This window comes from Benincasa hispida, chromosome 3 (genome assembly GCF_027475165.1).
Source record: "Benincasa hispida cultivar pf3 chromosome 3, pf3_genome.v1.1, whole genome shotgun sequence".
NCBI lineage: Eukaryota > Viridiplantae > Streptophyta > Magnoliopsida > Cucurbitales > Cucurbitaceae > Benincasa > Benincasa hispida.
In genome coordinates this window covers 15,749,717-15,767,723 of record NC_143480.1, presented here as the reverse complement: position 1 = coordinate 15,767,723, position 18,007 = coordinate 15,749,717, and the positions used below count along the sequence as shown (strand labels likewise).

Genomic DNA, 18,007 nt, shown 5'->3' with positions numbered 1-18,007 from the left:
ACTATGATAGATCACTATTTGTGTCCATCATGACATAATAGACACAGATATTAATCCATTGTAGTCTATCGCAGATAGACAGTAAAATTTTGATATACTTATACATATTTTGATCTATTTTCCTATATTTGAAAAAATCCATTTTAAAATTTGGAATAATTTCAAATACTATTTTTACCTTAAAAACTTCCCTGACTAGAATGGTTGGATTTTGCCAAATTTTATAGAATTCAGAAGTAAATTACTAATTTAAACTCGACATACTCTAATTTTCAAGTAACAGATCATAGACAAAAACCTATATTAGTAAATTCTTAACTTCGTCTTTTTCGATCACCATCCAAACACGAAACTTTAAATATATTCATTTCAAATATTTCTCATTCCAAACGAAATAATTAATTTAAGATCATTTATTGGATTTCAAATTAATAGATTTAAAATCATTTCCAAAACTTTCTTGAATCCAAAAGGTTCAAGTGTTAATCTCTATTAATTAATTTTAAAAAATCAAAAGAATTATAATTAATTAAGTGTTCCTATTTTTTTTCTTCATTATTAAAATTATTTTTAAAATTTCACTTAATATCATTTTCATATTAATCTATAGATATTAACGCAAAAGTTACAAGTGAATTTTGTAAAAAAAAATCGACATTAAATTTATAAATTTTGAATCTTACCGACCAAATTGAAACAAAATTGAAAATTTAATAGACTAAAAATATAACATTTTGAAACTTAAAAAGACTAAATTAAAATCAAGCTAAAAAATAATAACTAAACGTGATGACCATGTCCTATGGCAATTTCATTTTTTTATTGTGTTTTCTTCAATTTTTTTTTTCTCAAAGTTTATGTGTTTTTGAGCGAGAAAAATAATATCGCAATAGAGATTGATTATGTTAGGGCTACACATAATCATTCTTAAGCGATGTTAGTATGTTTGTTGTATTTTTCTTAATTTTCTCACAAAGTTGTGTTTGGATAAACAAATTAGAGACATTATCAAAAGTAGAATTTTCATCAATTATAAACATACTTGAAAAAAGGATCATCGGTACAAAAACCTCTTAGGCAAAATCTTAGGTTAATTTTGTTATGGTCTAATATTTGTGTATAAGCTCACTAGAAACTTCTCTTGAATGTACAAAATGATTTATTCAGTGAATAGCAAAACAAATAATAAAAATAAAAATGATTAGGAAGCCTCGAAGCCTTATCTGCTCGTCGTCGTCGTCTTCTTCTTCTTCGAGCTCATCTTCTACCATTCACGTTCTCTACGAGGTGCAGGATAGGAACTCTCAACTTGTTCCTTGAGGTTGAGTACGATTCTTAACAATCTTAGCATGGCAATGCATTCGCATTGAGCAAGCCAAGTATGTAACAGGTATTCGATTAAGAAGAATCAACCACCGATTATCAGTGCTGTTTCAAGCTTTAAGCTCGCCATCGATTCTCCGAGCTCACTCGGCTCTGTCGCCTTTCTGGTTGGGTCGATTCTGTACAATGAATGCTTCATTTTGCTGTAATCATATTCAACAACACCCACAACTCTTTAAAACTCAACATCCAAGCTCCTCCCTGAGGGCGAGAAACCCTATTCAATGGCCATCTGCAGTTATTCAGACGGCGGAGAGCCAAGTGGCGACTGAGGAAGCTACCTCCCAATCGGAATCTGTTGCTCGTCGCCTTATTCTGCTTCGTCATGCTAGGAGTTCACGGCAAAAGCTTTCATTGCGAGGTGACATTCTAAAATTTCTCAGATTATTGCACTGTCTATGTAGCTATGAACAACTTGCATTCTCTGATACTCTTTCATTGTGCAATTTCACCGTATTCTATTATCGTCCTGTCATGGTTAAATATGAATTTCGTTTGTTCTCCTTAATTATTGTTCTCTAGATCATGATCGCCCCTTGAGTAAAGATGGAAAAGTTGATGCTATTAAAATTGCTCATAAACTCCAAGAATTGAGTTGGATCCCTGAACTTATTTTATCCAGGTTAGGTATTCCTTCAACTGATTATACACTTTCACGATGTCTTTTTCTCCCCCTCATTCGAACGACCCTGTTTGAACTTAGAATGCCCTGCAATACATGATCATAGGTATGATGTTTTATTTTTCTGTAGCTTTACATATTTCCAATAATCAATTCTTTGTATTAAATAGGGTATTCAGGAAAAGAATTAAAGAATCTAACTGTCTGTCTTTTGGGGTTCGACTTGAATTTACTGGAGCAGTGATGCCAAGCGAACCAGAGAAACACTTAAGATAATGCAGGATCAAGTTAGTGGTTTTTCGGAAGCAGAGGTTCATTTCATTTCCAGTTTTTATTCCATTGCTGCCATGGATGGTCAGACTGCGGAGCACCTTCAGCAGGTTATCTGTAATTATTCAAGGAACGAGATAATTACAGTCATGTAAGTGTCACTGATTCTTTATTCAAAAGGTGTGCACACATTCCTTGGTTTGGTCAAACAGTTTCACTAGAAAAAGAGCAACTACAAAGGGCAATGAGGAACTGTTTTCAGTATCATCTTTAATTTTGAGAACATTGTTGTCAATTAATTACTACTTTCTAGTGGATAATTTTGTAAAAGCTCAGGCCACAACATGTTTACCATACTGCATTCATGAATCGGTTGTTTTGTATACACTGCAATACTACATGTTTTAATCTCCTCTCATGTCAGGACTCCTTCCATTTTGTAGCCAGCTCCATTACGAAGGCATAATATAACTCTATTGATTGAGTAAACTCAATTTTAGCCATATTTTCTCATTTTATTAATGAAATTTAGTATAACAACCTTCCAACAGAATCAACATTTTTTTTTTGTTTTAAACAACCAGTACATATGCATTGTGGTTTCTTACAAGGAATTGTGAAATAATAATTTGATATGGACCATAACATAAAATGGGGAAATGGTAAGACAACAATGGTTTTTATGCAGGTGTATGGGACATAATAAAGGGTGGGAAGAGGCAGCCTCAATGTTTAGTGGTTCCTCCATAAAACTGAAGACATGCAATGCTGCTTTGCTTGAGGCTTCAGGAAAATCATGGGATGAGGTTAGACCTTAATCATTTTGATGCATGTTATTGGTTTGAATTTGAACTTTTTGCATGGCTGAATGGGCATGTATTATGATTGTACACGTACATACAGTGAGAACATATGTGCTCTTTGTTGAGGTTTCACATTACTTTCCCTCAGTTAACTTCGAGACTGACTTTCTTAAGAAACAATCTGGATACTCATATTTTATTTCTTAAAATAAAACTATTGCTTGGGTATTTTCTATTGGTTAGGGTCGAACTAAATTGATTTAATCTGAGAGAGATTTTGTTAGACCCCGGTCATTCATGCATACAAGAGGAGGGGTAAGAGGGGAATTACTCCTAGGATAGTGGGGAAAGGTTATAACCGTCTATATAAGAGAATCACAGGGGAAGGGGACCACGAGGCTGAGCTTTACAAGGGAATGAAGGGAGGCATAGGGAGGTAGGAAATGTTTCGAGGAATAGCAGCCATAAGCTGAAAAGAGAGAAAGCTAGCCCTCTCGAATTGGCTAGTATTGTTGGGTTCTTCTTTTCTTCTTTATCTTGATCTTGTTTCTTTTCTCTTGTTGGTGTTTGAATCTTTGTGTTCTTTGTAAACACTCATCTGGAAATATAAATAATATTAGAACAGAGGTGAATATCCTGTTTTTTGGTGGATTTCTTTGTTCCTTTTGTGTGGTTTAAGCTAAGAGCAGGAATCGGAACTTAACAAATTGGTATTAGAGCCGTTACAATCCTGGGGCGAACAAGGCAAATGGCACAGAAGCAGATCAAAGAGAGAATTGAAGCAATGGAGAAGGAGATTTCAACTATGAAGGATCTGATTTTGGGCCTCTGTAAAAGCGTGGAGAAACTCTCAGAGGACATAAGAGAGAATAGCTCGATGAACGAAGAATCGAGGATTGTTGAAGGGCCATGCATCAAAAACAAGGGAAAAATGGAGGAAGTCGAGTCTACTCACCATCTAGGAAGTGGAGGCATTGATAAAAGTAAGTACAAGTGACCAGAGATGCCTGTCTTCAATGGTGAGAATCTGGAATTGTGGGTATATCACGCCGAGTACTATTTTGAGATCCATGAACTCAATGATCAGGGGAAGGTGAAAGTAGTTGTGGTGAGTTTCGTTCCAGACGAGGTGGACTGGTTTAGGTGGAGCCATAACTGGAGAGCTATTGGGACGTGGGAGGAGCTTAAGCGGAGGTTGTTCAAACACTATTGACCCTCAACGGAGGGGAGCCTTGGAGCTCGATAGCTGAGAATTAAGCAAGATGGCAGCTATGCTGATTACATGAAAAAGTTCGTGACCTACTCTGCACCACTACCGGAGATGGTAGAAGAGGTACTTGTTGACGCCTTCTTGAACGGGTTGGATTTGGCCATATGTGCGGAGGTTATCAGTAGACACCCGGTTGGCTTAGACGCCAATATGCACGAGGCCCAACTGATTAGTGACCGCAACATGGCGCTTAAGTTGGCATTATCTTAGCTGGGTATTAGTGGGCTGGGAAAGGAGGCCCAAACTGAAAACAAAAGTAGTAGCCCAACCATAAAATCGAACGTGACGGCTACTGAGATGGGGGCTACCAAACAGGTTACTATCCCCATCAAAGGGAACTTCATGAAGAAAGAATCCTTGGTCAAACGACTGTCTGACGTCGAGTATTAAGAATGGTTGCCGAAGGGTCTTTGTTTTTGTTGTAACGAGAAATACTCAGCCGATCATCGTAGCAAAACGAGGGAGAATCGTGAGTTGATGTTATTCATCACCACAGAAGATGACGTAGCTGAGGAAACCGGGGAAGAAGAGACAGAAGAAGCACCGAAACTAAAAACGATTGAAGTGGTAGAAGATGTAGAGATGTCCCTGCGCTCCATGATGGGTATTTCAAAGCGTGGAACGATGAAAGTGAGAGGAACCATTGGGAGAAGAGAGGTAATCATTCTTGTAGACTGTGGAGCGACTCATAATTTTATTCACCAGAAGCTGATCAACGAGTTGAAGCTTACCATAACGACCACCGGAAATTATGGCGTGGTGATAGACAATGGGGAAGCGCTTCAGGGTAAAGGGGTATGTAAATATATTACTTTACATTACAGGAACTGATGATTACAACTGATTTTCTTCCAATAGACCTGGGAAAGATGGATGTGGTCCTAGGAATGCAGTGGCTCTACACTACAGGATTCATGGGGGTGCATTGGCCCTTGCTAACTATGTGCTTCATGGAGGGGTATCGAGTAGTAACACTTAAGGTGGATCTGATGCTAACTCACCCGGAAATATCAATGAAGGCCCTAGCCAAAGTCTGGGATGAGGAAGATCTTGGGTTTCTAATCGAGTTCCAAAATGAAATAGTAGATAATTGAGATGGGGCTGAAGAGGATGCTGACCAAGGGATAGAAAAGCTACCTGTGATGATTCAATGTCTGCTTGAAGAGAATGAAGACATATTTGGGGCTCCAACAGAACTCCCACCTAGAAGAGAGATAGATCATCAAATCAACACCTTGGAAGGACGACCACTGGTTAATGTAAGACCATACAAATATGGGCACAAGCAAAAGGAAGAAATAGAGAAACTCGTGGGGGAAATGCTTGAAGTGGGGATTATCAGACTGAGTCTAAGCCCTTATTCTAGCCCTGTAGTAATAGTGAAGAAGAAAGATGGGAGTTGGAGATTTTGTGTGGATAATTGGAAATTGAACCAAATAACTATTGCTGACAAATTCCCTATCCTAGTGATCGAGGAATTCCTCGATGAGCTCCATGGATCTGCTGTTTACTCCAAACTAGATGTAAGGTCAGGCTATCACCAAATCCGTATGAGGGAAGAAGATGTTGAGAAGACAGCCTTCCAGACTCACGAAGGCCATTACGAGTTCCTTGTCTTGCCTTTTGGATTGACTAATGCTCCGGCAACATTCCAGTCATTAATGAACCAAATTTTTAAGCCATTTCTTTGGAGGTTCATCTTGGTTTTTTTTCTATGATATCCTAGTCTACAGTCCTGACTCCACCCATGAAACACACCTAGCTGTGGTTTTTAATCTTCTGAAAGATCATAAACTATTCACAAATAAGAAGTGCATATTTTGTCAGCCTAGAATTCAATATCTTGGTCATTGGGTGTCACAAGAAGGGGTAGAAGCGGATGGGGATAAGGTAAAAGTAATGCTGCAATGGCCGGGACCTACTACGGTGACATAACTGAGAGGATTTTTAGGTCTCACGAGATACTATCGACGGTTTGTGTAGAAGTATGGACACATAGCAGCCCCCTTGATTCGTTTACTGTAGAAAAACGCCTTTCATTGGGACGAGCAAGCGAATCATGCTTTTGAGGAACTAAAGCAAGCCATGTCCTCGCTTCTCGTGTTGGCGTTTCTAGACTTCTCAATTCCTTTTTTGATAGAGACGGGTGCTTTGGGACACAGGCTGGGAGCAGTGCTTACTCAAAATTCGAGGCCAATTGTGTATTTCAGTCAGAAGCTGTCTCCACGAGCACAAGGGAAGTCATCTATGAGTGCGAACTGATGGCAGTAGTGTTGGCCTCCAAAAATGGAGGCATTACCTCTTGGAAAGCAATTTTGCATTGGTGTCGGACCAAAAAACATTGAAATTTTTTATTGAGCAGAGGGAAGTGCAACCTCAGTTCCAAAGGTGGTTAACCAAATTGTTGGGATATGATTTTGAGATTTTGTATCAGCCTGGCCTCACAAACAAAGCCGCGGATGCCCTCTCCCGAATACCCCCTACTGAAGAACTTATGTTAATGTCTGCACCAGCCTTACTCGATGTTGACAGGGTACTCGATGAGGTCCGATAGGATGATGAGCTGCAGGCCATAACAGCTAAACTGAAAGAAGATCCTAAAGGAAAGGCAAATTATCAGCTGTGCCGTGGGAAACTGCTATATAAAGGGAGATTGGTGCTGTCCAAGAAATCCTTGATGATACCCTCACTGTTGCATACCTTCCATGACTCGGTGTTAGGTGGACATTCGGGTTTTCTTCGAACATACAAGAGGATGTCTGGGGAAGTTTATCGGCAAGGAACGAAGGCTGGTATTAAGAGATATGTACAACAATGTGACACGTATCAGCGGAATAAGGCAAAATCCTTGAAATTGGCTGGATTGTTACAACCCTTACCTATACCGGAGCAAATTTGGGATGACTTAAAGATGGATTTTGTGGAAGGGCTGCCCAAATCAGAAGGATTTGATGTTATCATGGTGGTTGTGGACAGACTTAGTAAGTATGCTCATTTCATGCGATTAAAACGCCCCTTCACTGCTGAACAAGTGGCCGAAACTTTCATTCAGGAGGTTGTGCGACATCATGGAGTCCCTAAATCCATAGTGACCGATCGGGACAAAATCTTCCTTAGTCACTTTTGGAAGGAATTATTCTCAATGATGGGGACAGTTTTAAAGAGGAGCACGACTTTTCATCCTCAAACGGATGGCCAGACGAAACGGGTGAATCGTTGTTTAGAGATGTATCTAAGATGCTTTTGTAATGAACAGTCGTTGAAGTGGAGCAAGTGGATTCCTTGGGCCGAACTCTGGTACAATACCACATTCCATTCTTCAATCAAAACTATCAAGCTGTATTCGGGAGGAAACCACCACCATTAATATCCTATGGTGAGAAGAAGACTTCAAATGATCTAGTGGAGCAACAGTTGATAGCCCGAGATCATCTCTTTGAGGGCTTTAAAAGAGCATTTAGTGCTTGCAAGGGATAGAATGAAGAAACAAGCAGACTTAAATAGAAGGGGGTTACAATTTGAGGTGGGTGAGGAGGTATTCTTGAAGCTCAGACGCTATAGACAACAATCATTGGCAAGGAAGCGATGTGAAAAACTGGCTCCAAAATTCTATGGTCCATACAAGGTGAAGGAACGGGTTGGGGAAGTTGCATACAAGCTGGAGTTACCTCCAGAAGCAAATATTCACGATGTGTTCCATGTATCCCAGCTGAAAAAGAAGTTGGGGGAACAAATCAGGGTACAACAACACCATCCAGCTTTGACCGAGGAATTCGAACTGCAAATAGTTCCGGAATTCATTTTGGGTATTCGTTGGAATAGGGAAGTGGCTGCAAATGAATGGTTGGAAAAATGGAAAGGGTTGCCAGAAAGTGAAGCTACTTGGGAGGCAGTGCATCTGATGAAAGAACAATTTCCCCAGCTACACCTCGAGGACAAAGTGCACTTCGAAGGGAGCGGTATTGTTAGACCCCCGATCATTCATTCATACATATAAGAGGAGGGGTAAAAGGGGAATTATTCCTAAGATAGTGGGGAAAGGTTATAACCGTCTGGATAAGGGAATCAAGGGGAAGGGGACCACGAGGCTGAGCTTTATAAAGGAATGGAGGGAGGCATGGGGAGGCAGGAAATGTTTTGAGGAATAGTAGCCATAAGCTGAAGGAGAGAAAGCTAGCCCTCTCGAATTGGCTAGTATTGTTGGGTTCTTCTTTTCTTTTTTATCTTGATCTTGTTTCTTTTCTCTTGTTGGTGTTTGAATCTTTGTGTTCTTTGTCAATACTCATCTGGAAATATAAATAATATTAGAACAGAGGTGAATACCCTGTTGTCTGGTGGATTTCTTTCTTCCTTTTGTGTGGTTTAAGCTGAGAGCAGGAACCGGAACCTAACAGATTTCTTCAGATGCTGAAGTTGAGACAACCCCCACTCCACATGGCAGGGTCGAGGTTTTAATGAAGATCAAATTTAACATCTGTTTTTCTATAACCATCAATGTGTGATAGGATGGGACGGATGCTGAGCCCCACGAGGAATATTAGATTAAATCATACTTTGGTAGTTGGTTCAACTAGTGGTAGTCATGCAGTTAACAAATGGTATGGTGAAAACTGTAAAGATGTGATCACTAATTGCAGGAGCTTTGGTTTTTTGGTACACTTGGATGCCCTGGGTTGTAGGGAATGAGGGGAAGACAATCTAGATAGCTCTTGCGTAAGGACCACAATGTTATGGAGCTTGGTTATAAATGTTGAGCCTGTTCAAGTTCAAGGTTTATTAAGTTCACATATTTTCTTACACTTTCAAATGACAAAAGGCATCCTCCTATTTATTGCTCGCCCATTTTCTTTTTCTTTTTTTTTTTTTAAAGTCCACGTTGGAAAAATGAAGAGACCTTGCAATGTTTATAAGATACATGGATTATTTCGCTCATTATCAATTGATTTTGAGATGGACTCTCATGTAATCTAATATGGTAGCTGACCCATAAGCCTAAATAGGTATTCGGTAAAAAAAAAAAAAAAGAAGAAAAAAAAAAAACTAATCCAAGGATAGTGAACTCAAAGAAGACACCATCTTGATGGGACATGTTGAGGATCTTATGTTGAAAAAATCAATTTTTATAAGATACATGGAATACTTTTTTCGTTGTTAATTGATTTTGAAATAAAACTCAATGTTACCTAATACCTCTCTCTTCTAGAGAAGATCCGGTTTGATAACCATGATCGCATGTTTTGCAGCAGAATATGCTCGAAATGCCTGTAGATTCTTAATCGCTTTCACTCTTACTGATCTTTGCCTTGTGATCTACATATTCAGGCATTTGCTTTGGCGGGACTAGGTGGATGGAAGCTTCATGGCATAGTAAAACCAAATAGTAGATCATAGAACATTTTAAAGTTTTCTAGAATAGCTCAGCAGATAGCAACCATTCGCTGTACCCAAATTCACCCTTTGAATGCTTATTTATCTATATATAATAATTTTTAATTTTTCTTTGAAGGGTGTTTAATGAACTTTCGACTTCTTGGCCTTGTGTATATTTAGCAGCGAGAATTTTGTCATTTAAACCTTTTCGCTTAGTCTCCTCAATTAGTATTTGACTATTTGTCGTGCCATAGACTCAGAAATATAACCATTTTCGTGGGGTTTGGTTTTGAAAGGGTTCTTCCCTAAGTTAACAATATTCTGTAAATTATGAATAATAAAGAAATGATAGACTTATAAAATTGACCTATTACAAGCAATATTTTACAAATGTTCTAAACTTTAATTACATTCCATAATTAGATTTTTGGAATTTTCGGACATTTTAATCTTGTAATACACTTTCTCTTTTATTAAATATTCGTATTATTTTGTAATTAAAATACTAAAAACAATTCAAAAATGTTTGTATTATCTTATAAATGCAAGATCTCTCTCATATTAAATTTTTGTATTATGCTATAATTAAAATATTTAACAAATTCAAACCGACTTTTCAATGCAAGATGTCATATTTCTCTACTTGTATATGTTTCCTATTGAGACCAATGTGGTGAGTAGGTTGTGAGAATTAATGTGTAAGTGTAAGGAAAAGGGTAAAAAGTTAGAAGAAAAGTTTGAGTTAGAAAGCTTGACTCTTGGGTGAAGCTAGAAGAAATGGTAGAAATCGCTAAGTATAACTCATGCATTGGAGGCTAGAAAAATGGCTAAGTATTGTGCCCATGCGTTAGCCTTGCTCATTTAAGAGGTTATTTGGGCATTGAAGGAAGCCAAAATGTGGCTGAGAGAAAAGCTACGCGTAGACAAGCATGTGGCAGCCAAGTCTTGAGAGGTTAGCGTGCATGCGACAACCTCAAGTGTGCACGAGCGTGGGCGTTGGAGTTGCGCTCATTGGACGATCGTGTAGCAATGAGCGGAGCTAAGTGATACGTTAGGCGATCGTGTAGCGGTGAGCGGCGTTGAGCGATGTGGTAGACGGTCGTACGACGCTAGATGATGCGAAGTGTCGCGTTAAACGATAGCACTACACGATGAACGATAGCATTAAACGATGGGGCGTTGGCACTATACGATTGGCATCATCGCTAGACGATGACGCTGGGTGATGGCACTACGCGATGGGCGTGGGCGCTAGACGATAGCCGTGATGCGCTAGATGATGGGCGTCAGCGCTACACGATGAGCATCAGCGAGATCTGCACGATGAGCGACAATTGTGCGATAGGTTGTGTGCTGCGCAATGGGGGAGAGCGAGATCGTTGGGTGACAAGCATCAGCATGAGGTCACTGAACGATGAGTTACACGATGGGGTAGTGAGCTAAACGATGGAGCATGCGTTTATCAGTCTTAATCACCGATTAAAAGCACCGGTCGTCTTAAGCACCAGATTTAACTCCATGAAAGCTGAAGGTGTCATGCTATGCTTTAATAAGAAGCGCTGGAAAGCAGTATAAAAAGGGGAGGCTGAACTTTAAACGATCAGTTTGAACATTTCTTCCGTGCAAATTTAGAGATCTTAGTGTTTCTGGAAAGCTCTGAGAGTCTACTTTTAGAGGTGACACTGCCAGAAGAAGTCCTCACTGGGATAAGGTTGGAGAAGGAGAAAAAGGACTAGAGGTTTTGTTCTTAGGTGAATCTGGGCCATCGTTAAAGAATTGAGTCTTCAGGACAAACCACGAGAAGTTTGAAGCTGAAATTTTAAGTTAAGCTTCCTGAGACAATTCTTAACAAGTTTGTAGAAGAAAATTTCTTGAGATGAGCTCTATAATTCGAGTTATTAATTTCGTAAGTTGAATTTGGAATTTCATGAACAAGCAGGTAACTGCTTGAGTTGAGTAAGCTGACAGCTTAAAGGAAACGATTGGACAGACCAAAGGCTGAGCTTTTCTATGCGTTGGACTTGCTGTGTAGGCCGAGGAGACCTTGCAGTGAAGTCTTGGACGCATAAGCAGCCCTGAGGACGACCATGTGCAGGTAAAAGAACACTTATAGGAAAGTGTTGGTTGCATAAGTAGTGGTACGTTTGTGAAGAGTGGTTGGAAGCTTTGCATGAGCGAAATCTCAAAGAAATTCCTAAGTGTGAAAACCTACAACAAGGTATGCGTTGGAGAGAAAGTCTTCTAAAGAAAGGCTAAACGCAAAGCTTACTTAAGGGTTAGTTTCAAAAGGAAGACCTATGCTAGTAGCAAATATATGCTTTTGTGTCCACAAGATTGACACCAGTGATAGAAACATATCGACCCTTGAGGAATAGTTCTAAAAGTTGTGAGTGACTAAATATTTACAATATTTTAAAGAAACCATGTTTTAAAGAAAGATTATTCTCATGCTATCTAGTTTTGCAAAGTAATTTCCAAGCAAATCATGAGTTATGTTTTATACGCATGCGTTTAATTACACCAAGAAAACCATGTATGAAAGTTTATTGAAAAACTATTTATGTGTGTTTAATTACACCAAACATGTGTTAGTACCTTTAAAGACATGTTTTCTATGCGTTATGCTTTACATGCTTTAAAGAGAAAGTCATAGTATGACTAGTTTTACTTGAAGCTCGATACCGAGGAACATTTGAGAAGGTATTCGAGTAGGGACATCTGAGAAGGTATCTAAGCAAAAGTACCTAAGGTATGATGATACTTAGTTATCGCCACGTGCACATAGGTAGTAAAGTCAGAGATTGAGCAAAAGGGTTCTCTCTTGACTAAGTAATTGACGTTAGGATTAAACCACAACAAGGTTATTCTCAACTAAGGAACAGTTAATATTTTATGATGAAAAAAATCTTTATATGTTTTATGCTTGGAAAATGTTTATATCTCAATACAAGGTTACTGTAGAGATTTATATTTTAGTCTGATCTCTTTATTGAGACTTATGCATGAGAATAAGTTTTCTTTCTTAAGTCACTCATTGGGCTAGCAAGCTCATCTATTTTCAAATGTTTTTCTTTCCCCCAGTTAGCAGTCAAATCCTCAGGAGGTAGCTCTGCATCTGTTCTTCCACTCAAGGACAAAAGTTATCGTAACCCGTCTGTTAGGTGGTTACTGTAAATATTGTACACATGTTACAATGGTTTATATAGGGACTAAGGTTTTGGGTATTGCGACTTATGAAACTAGTAATGTAATCTCTGTAAATGTTTTGTGGGTAAACTTAATGTTTTTAGCCATAGAGCAGCCGCTGTGTATGAGATTGCATGTTGGTATCAGATTATTTTTGCTAGAGTTACTAGGCAGTAAGTGTCAGCAAAAGGGTTGATAACTGTTGCAGTCATGTCCTTTCCTAGGCTCAAAGAGTAGTCTGGGAGGGAGTGTGATATATCATTCTCTTGACTTTATGGGTTTTTGCTCTTGAATTATATTTTTTTGAATTAGTTATAGATTTGTCACAAATTTTTCTTTTTTACATATTTGGGATTTGGACCTAAAATTCAAAATCCCTAATTTTGGTGGTTGTATTTAATGCAAAATTATTGTCACAAATATTCGTTTTCATCTATATTCGTTTTCTATGTATATATACGAGATTTATTTCAAATATATTTAGAACTAGTACACATTTAAGGTTTTGTTATATAGTAAATACGACATATTTTAATTTTAATCTTGTTCCTATTAAGATATATATTCACATACTTTATTGTGTATACGCATACATATTTGAAATTAAGATGTAAGTTTAGTTACAAATATATACCTTTTTTCTTTTTTACATATTTCAGACGTGGTTATAAATCTTCATCTTTTATGTATATGTACGGTTTATTTAAAATATATACGAGGTTATTCTAAATGCATTTAGAATAAGTACTAATACATTCTTTATATTTTAATTTTTGTCTCGTTTATATTAAGATATATATTTCACATAATTTATCATATATACACATGCATATTTAGTTATTTTGCAAATATATACTTCTTATTATATGACAACAATGCTAACATGATAAATTAGGGCACAAATATTATTTGAAATAAACTCAATATATTTGAAATTGAAAAGCGAAAATGTAGAGAAGATGGGGAAGGTTTCGTAGGTGGTGGGTAAGGAAGACATGCGGCGGGCGGGGGGAAATAAACAATTTTGGAAAATTTAATGCAAGCGATTTTCATATTTGTGTTTTTTTTTAAATGATAAAAAATTAATATGGGTGTTATGAACTTTTTATGTAATATTATAATCCATTAGGTTATTAGCGTAGAAGACAACAGAAAAAAACCCATTACTGTTGATGCCAAAAACGCACCAATGATAAATTTGTATTTTTGTTTAGGAAGAGTAACTCAATATCCTGCAAAAAATAATGAGTAAAGCTAACACCGATGTGGTGTTGAGCCAAATAGCCAAATTCACTCCGACACTCAAGTTAGAATCGGGTTGAATATAATTCAACTGGTAAAAAATTAGTATAAGTTTGAAAGCATACCCCTTTTTGACTATGCCTCCAGGATTATATAGGTTGTCCATTTAATAACTTAACTAGCTTGTCCTTTCGGCTTCTAAGCCATTACCAATCTTTAATTTGTCTATTTCCCATCTAAGTCATCATTATCTGAGTTGTTACATTTTTCAGCCTTTAATGTGTTCAACTCTTGATTCATCAATTATTATTTGCAATGTACTTAGATCACTTTAATACATTAATTGCCTAGCAAATAATTGGGTCACACAAAATGAAAATGGGCAACTTATTAGTCTCCAAAAAATAATTATTTTGATATTATTAGGTTTTATACCCTAAAATTCGTAGATAGTAAATGTTATTAATTGATCGTCATCGATAAAGAGTTATAGATGTTAATTCAATAAATGTTATGGTTTGTGTTGTTTGTCTATTTTGTGTTAATAACCCTAAATCCAATAAATTAACATCCAAGGTTGCCTTATGAGTCTTGGACTGTATATGGAGACATACAGGGATCAATGTTCAAAATATAGCTTGAAGGGTATATAGTATAGGGATAAGACTGGGTACCTTATCCTTGTAAACACTATGGATACGACCCACTTTGTATTTGATATAAACGCAATGATCCAACGCGTTCGTGTAGTTGACATGTGAGTAGGGGTATCCTATGCAATGAGTTTGAATAAGACTGGACCACAAAATAATAACCACTAGATATAACATCGTTAACTGATTAGGTTTCTATTTCAACAGGATGACCTAGGCAACTTAGTCTTAATCCTGAGTATATTATGTACTCCTGTTCGTGAGGGATTGTCCTTTGATTTGTATGAGTGAGGGTGTCTAGTTCGCCGACTCAATATGCCTACCATTTTGGGGACAAGACCAACTGGGGAGCTAAGAACATAATAATACAAAATGGAATTCACTCTTTCCCACCTTAAGGGTAAGTAGATGAGTGTTCCCTTAAGTGGTGTCTTTGGGATTTGAACAAAGAGCCCTACCCTCTCACTGACCCCAGAGGGGTTTCTGTTTATTGGTTGGACCATAAATAGGTTGTTCATTAGAGGAACACTGATACTAGTTTGGTATCAAAGCATATGTTCTTGAAAACCAGGGGGTTGAGTTAGGAAAACCTGAGGTTTGAGTTTAGTAAAACCAGAGGGAAATGTGGTAGAGTAAAGGTTTAAAGAGAAACCTAAGAATTAGTCAAGGTAGACTAAGAGGAATGGCAGAAGTGGCATGACCTAGCAGGCAACCAGAGCTGGAACTCACAACGCTACCTGAAGATCTACCGAGGAAGGTAAGTATGAATTTAAGTTATTCTCATTTAGTATTTGAGATAGAAATGATTATGTTGTAGATAGTTTGGTTCAACATCTAGCTTAGAGATGGCTAGGTGAGGTATTTTTGGACAAACTAAGAAGTTGATATCAGAGTAGCGCAGTGGAAACGTGGTAATAGACAAGATTATAAGAGGTTACAATAGTGGTTGTTATGAAACCTTAAACCAAAGTTAGTTCGAGTAAATTTCGAGGACGAAATTTTCTTAAGGGGGAAGTAAATGTGAAACCCGGATTTCCATTTTTCCTACTTAAGTAGATGGTTAAGGAAATTAACTAAATGAAAGTTAAATCCTATGTTGAAGTGAAAGAAATTTCTAAGTGTTGAATAGATTTTTCTTGAGTAGTTTTGAGTTAAGCTTTAATTGGTGAAATTTGACTAAGTGTAAAGTCAAAAGGACCCATGCGTGCAGTATTAGGAGACATTAACGCATAAGTTGAAAAGAAAACTATGCGTCTGTAAGGTTGGACGTATTGCCAAGAAAATCATGTGTTGAAAGCTAAGGAGAAAAATGACTAAGTATTTGACAATGCGTTGGTGTGTGCCATGCATTGGCCATTAGACTTTGAGAGGTTATTTGGGAGATTAGTAGTGAATGCAACAACCAAGGTCTTGAAGAGGTTAGAAAATGCACGCGGTAGCCTTAAGTTGCGCATCCAAGGGCACTGGACGTTGGATGCGTTGGATGTAATGGATGAGATGGATGCAATGGTTGCGGCAGTACTACTTGCGTATGCAGTGCGATGGATGCGATGGTTGCGTTGGTAGCATGCGGCGATGGATGGCATGCGGTGATGGGGGTATGCGTCGATGGTATACGGTAGAACTATGCGTTGGTGTCACACGGTGATGCTATAAAACGATAATTTGACCCAGTTGGAGTTACGAACACTCGTGAAGGACGAACTTGCTGTTATTAGTGTATATCTGTGGACATAGAAATATATATATAGTGAGAAGAGTGCAGTTGTGGGTCTTTAATGGAGTGTACCCACAAGAGTTTAGCCAATTAATCTCATATCGTTGGAGCTTCTGATCTACAGGTCCACCATGTCCCCTTGTTAGCTCACTAGAGAATATTTAAGAGGGATGATTTGAATTGTTCAAATTAATTTGAGGAACCCATATATTAATGTGATTAATATATAATTAATTATGGATATGATCTATAATTCAAATTAAATTGAAAAATAATATTTGAATAAGATTCAGTTAATCAATTCAAGTGAATTAGATTCACAAAGAATTAATTAATAGAGAGATATTGTACATATACATACGATGTTTATGATAATTAAATATATATATTTATATATATACATTAAATTAGATTTAATGCACAAATAGTTATTTAATTAATGTGTAAATTAAATTAAATCAGTGTTATTTAATTGTGCTAATTAATTAAATGACATAAATGTTGTTTAATTAATTAATTGTGGAAAAGAGAAGGAAAAGTATTAGGAAAAGGGCTTGGCCTTTCTCTATATAAAGTCTTCCTTATGGCCCTTTTGGACCATGAGTCATTGGTGCAAATTTTCCTCAAGCCACAAAGAAAATCCTCTTTACTCTCCAAAAATCTTTTCTCCCCACGCTCTCCCAATAGTTGGATACCACCTATCATTCTATTGGAATCCTAGAGAATAATGAGGTTACTCTCGTGGTAGTGTTTGAGATTGTTCAAGAAATTGTTCGTGATCAAGATCGTTGGAGGAGTCGTTTGTTGGAATTTTGAGAGGATTGTTCGTGAAGCTTGGGAATCTACAAAGGTAAGAATGGTTCTAATTTTTTCCCAAAGCATGTTAATTTACATGTTTATATTCTATTTTAATGTAATGAATTTGTTTATGTAAAAAGCAAATTGTGGGATGTAAGGAGTTCTCACACAAATGTTTCCGCTACGGGATTTGGTCCCTTCATATATGTTCTTTTTAATGTAAACGCATGGCTTATGCATATCTAGGCCATACTAAGAACTTTTTCACAACACCTAACATAGCCTTTGCATAGTCTAATACATGTATATGTGTGTGTGTGTGTATGTGTGTATGTATAGCTGAGGTCAACCACTATTGGCAGCTAGGTTGCCTTGCAAAATGGATGACAACGGGGCTGCCTTACGAAATGGGGGTCGACAAATCGACGACCCTCCCATATTTTACTATTTTGCACGGCTAAGATGCATATTTCACAATATTTCTCTTATTGGCATGCTTTTCTTAGCTCGTCTCTTAGCACGACATATATTCTTAGCTCAAAGGGATCAAGCTAATTGAAGCATTTTCTCAACTTAATTACTTTTGCCTTATTGGGGTTGATGCCCTAAATCTTGTGGGTTATGTAGTTTATGTAATTGTAATGTACAAATATTTTATTTATCTAATAAAATATGAGATGTTTTATTTGACAT

The 18,007-nt window shown here is 37.4% G+C and overlaps 1 protein-coding gene across 2 annotated transcripts; it reads left to right on the top strand.

The window, feature by feature from the left end:
- Positions 1–1,092: 1,092 nt before the first annotated feature.
- On the top strand, positions 1,093–13,050 carry LOC120073125 (Phosphoglycerate mutase family protein). Of its 2 annotated transcripts, none has more exons than XM_090312432.1 (5): positions 1,093–1,744; positions 1,906–2,005; positions 2,247–2,426; positions 2,964–3,081; positions 12,800–13,050. In XM_090312432.1, the coding sequence occupies exons 1-5, from the start codon at positions 1,510–1,512 to the stop codon at positions 12,890–12,892; spliced, it is 726 nt and encodes a 241-aa protein (XP_090168558.1). In that variant the 5' UTR covers positions 1,093–1,509; the 3' UTR covers positions 12,893–13,050. The 2 variants fall into 2 exon arrangements, with proteins under 2 accessions (XP_090168558.1, XP_038881679.1); XM_039025751.2 differs by lacking the exon at positions 12,800–13,050 and adding an exon at positions 9,671–9,853.
- Positions 13,051–18,007: the final 4,957 nt, after the last annotated feature.

Bases quoted from the DNA above. Each gene is read 5' to 3' on its own strand.
- LOC120073125 (XM_090312432.1), top strand. From the start codon at position 1,510: ATGAATGCTTCATTTTGCTGTAATCATATTCAACAACACCCACAACTC. The intron at 2,006-2,246 runs GTTAGGTATTCC...TTACTGGAGCAG, and splicing joins CCTGAACTTATTTTATCCAG to TGATGCCAAGCGAACCAGAG. The intron at 2,427-2,963 runs GTAAGTGTCACT...GTTTTTATGCAG, and splicing joins AACGAGATAATTACAGTCAT to GTGTATGGGACATAATAAAG.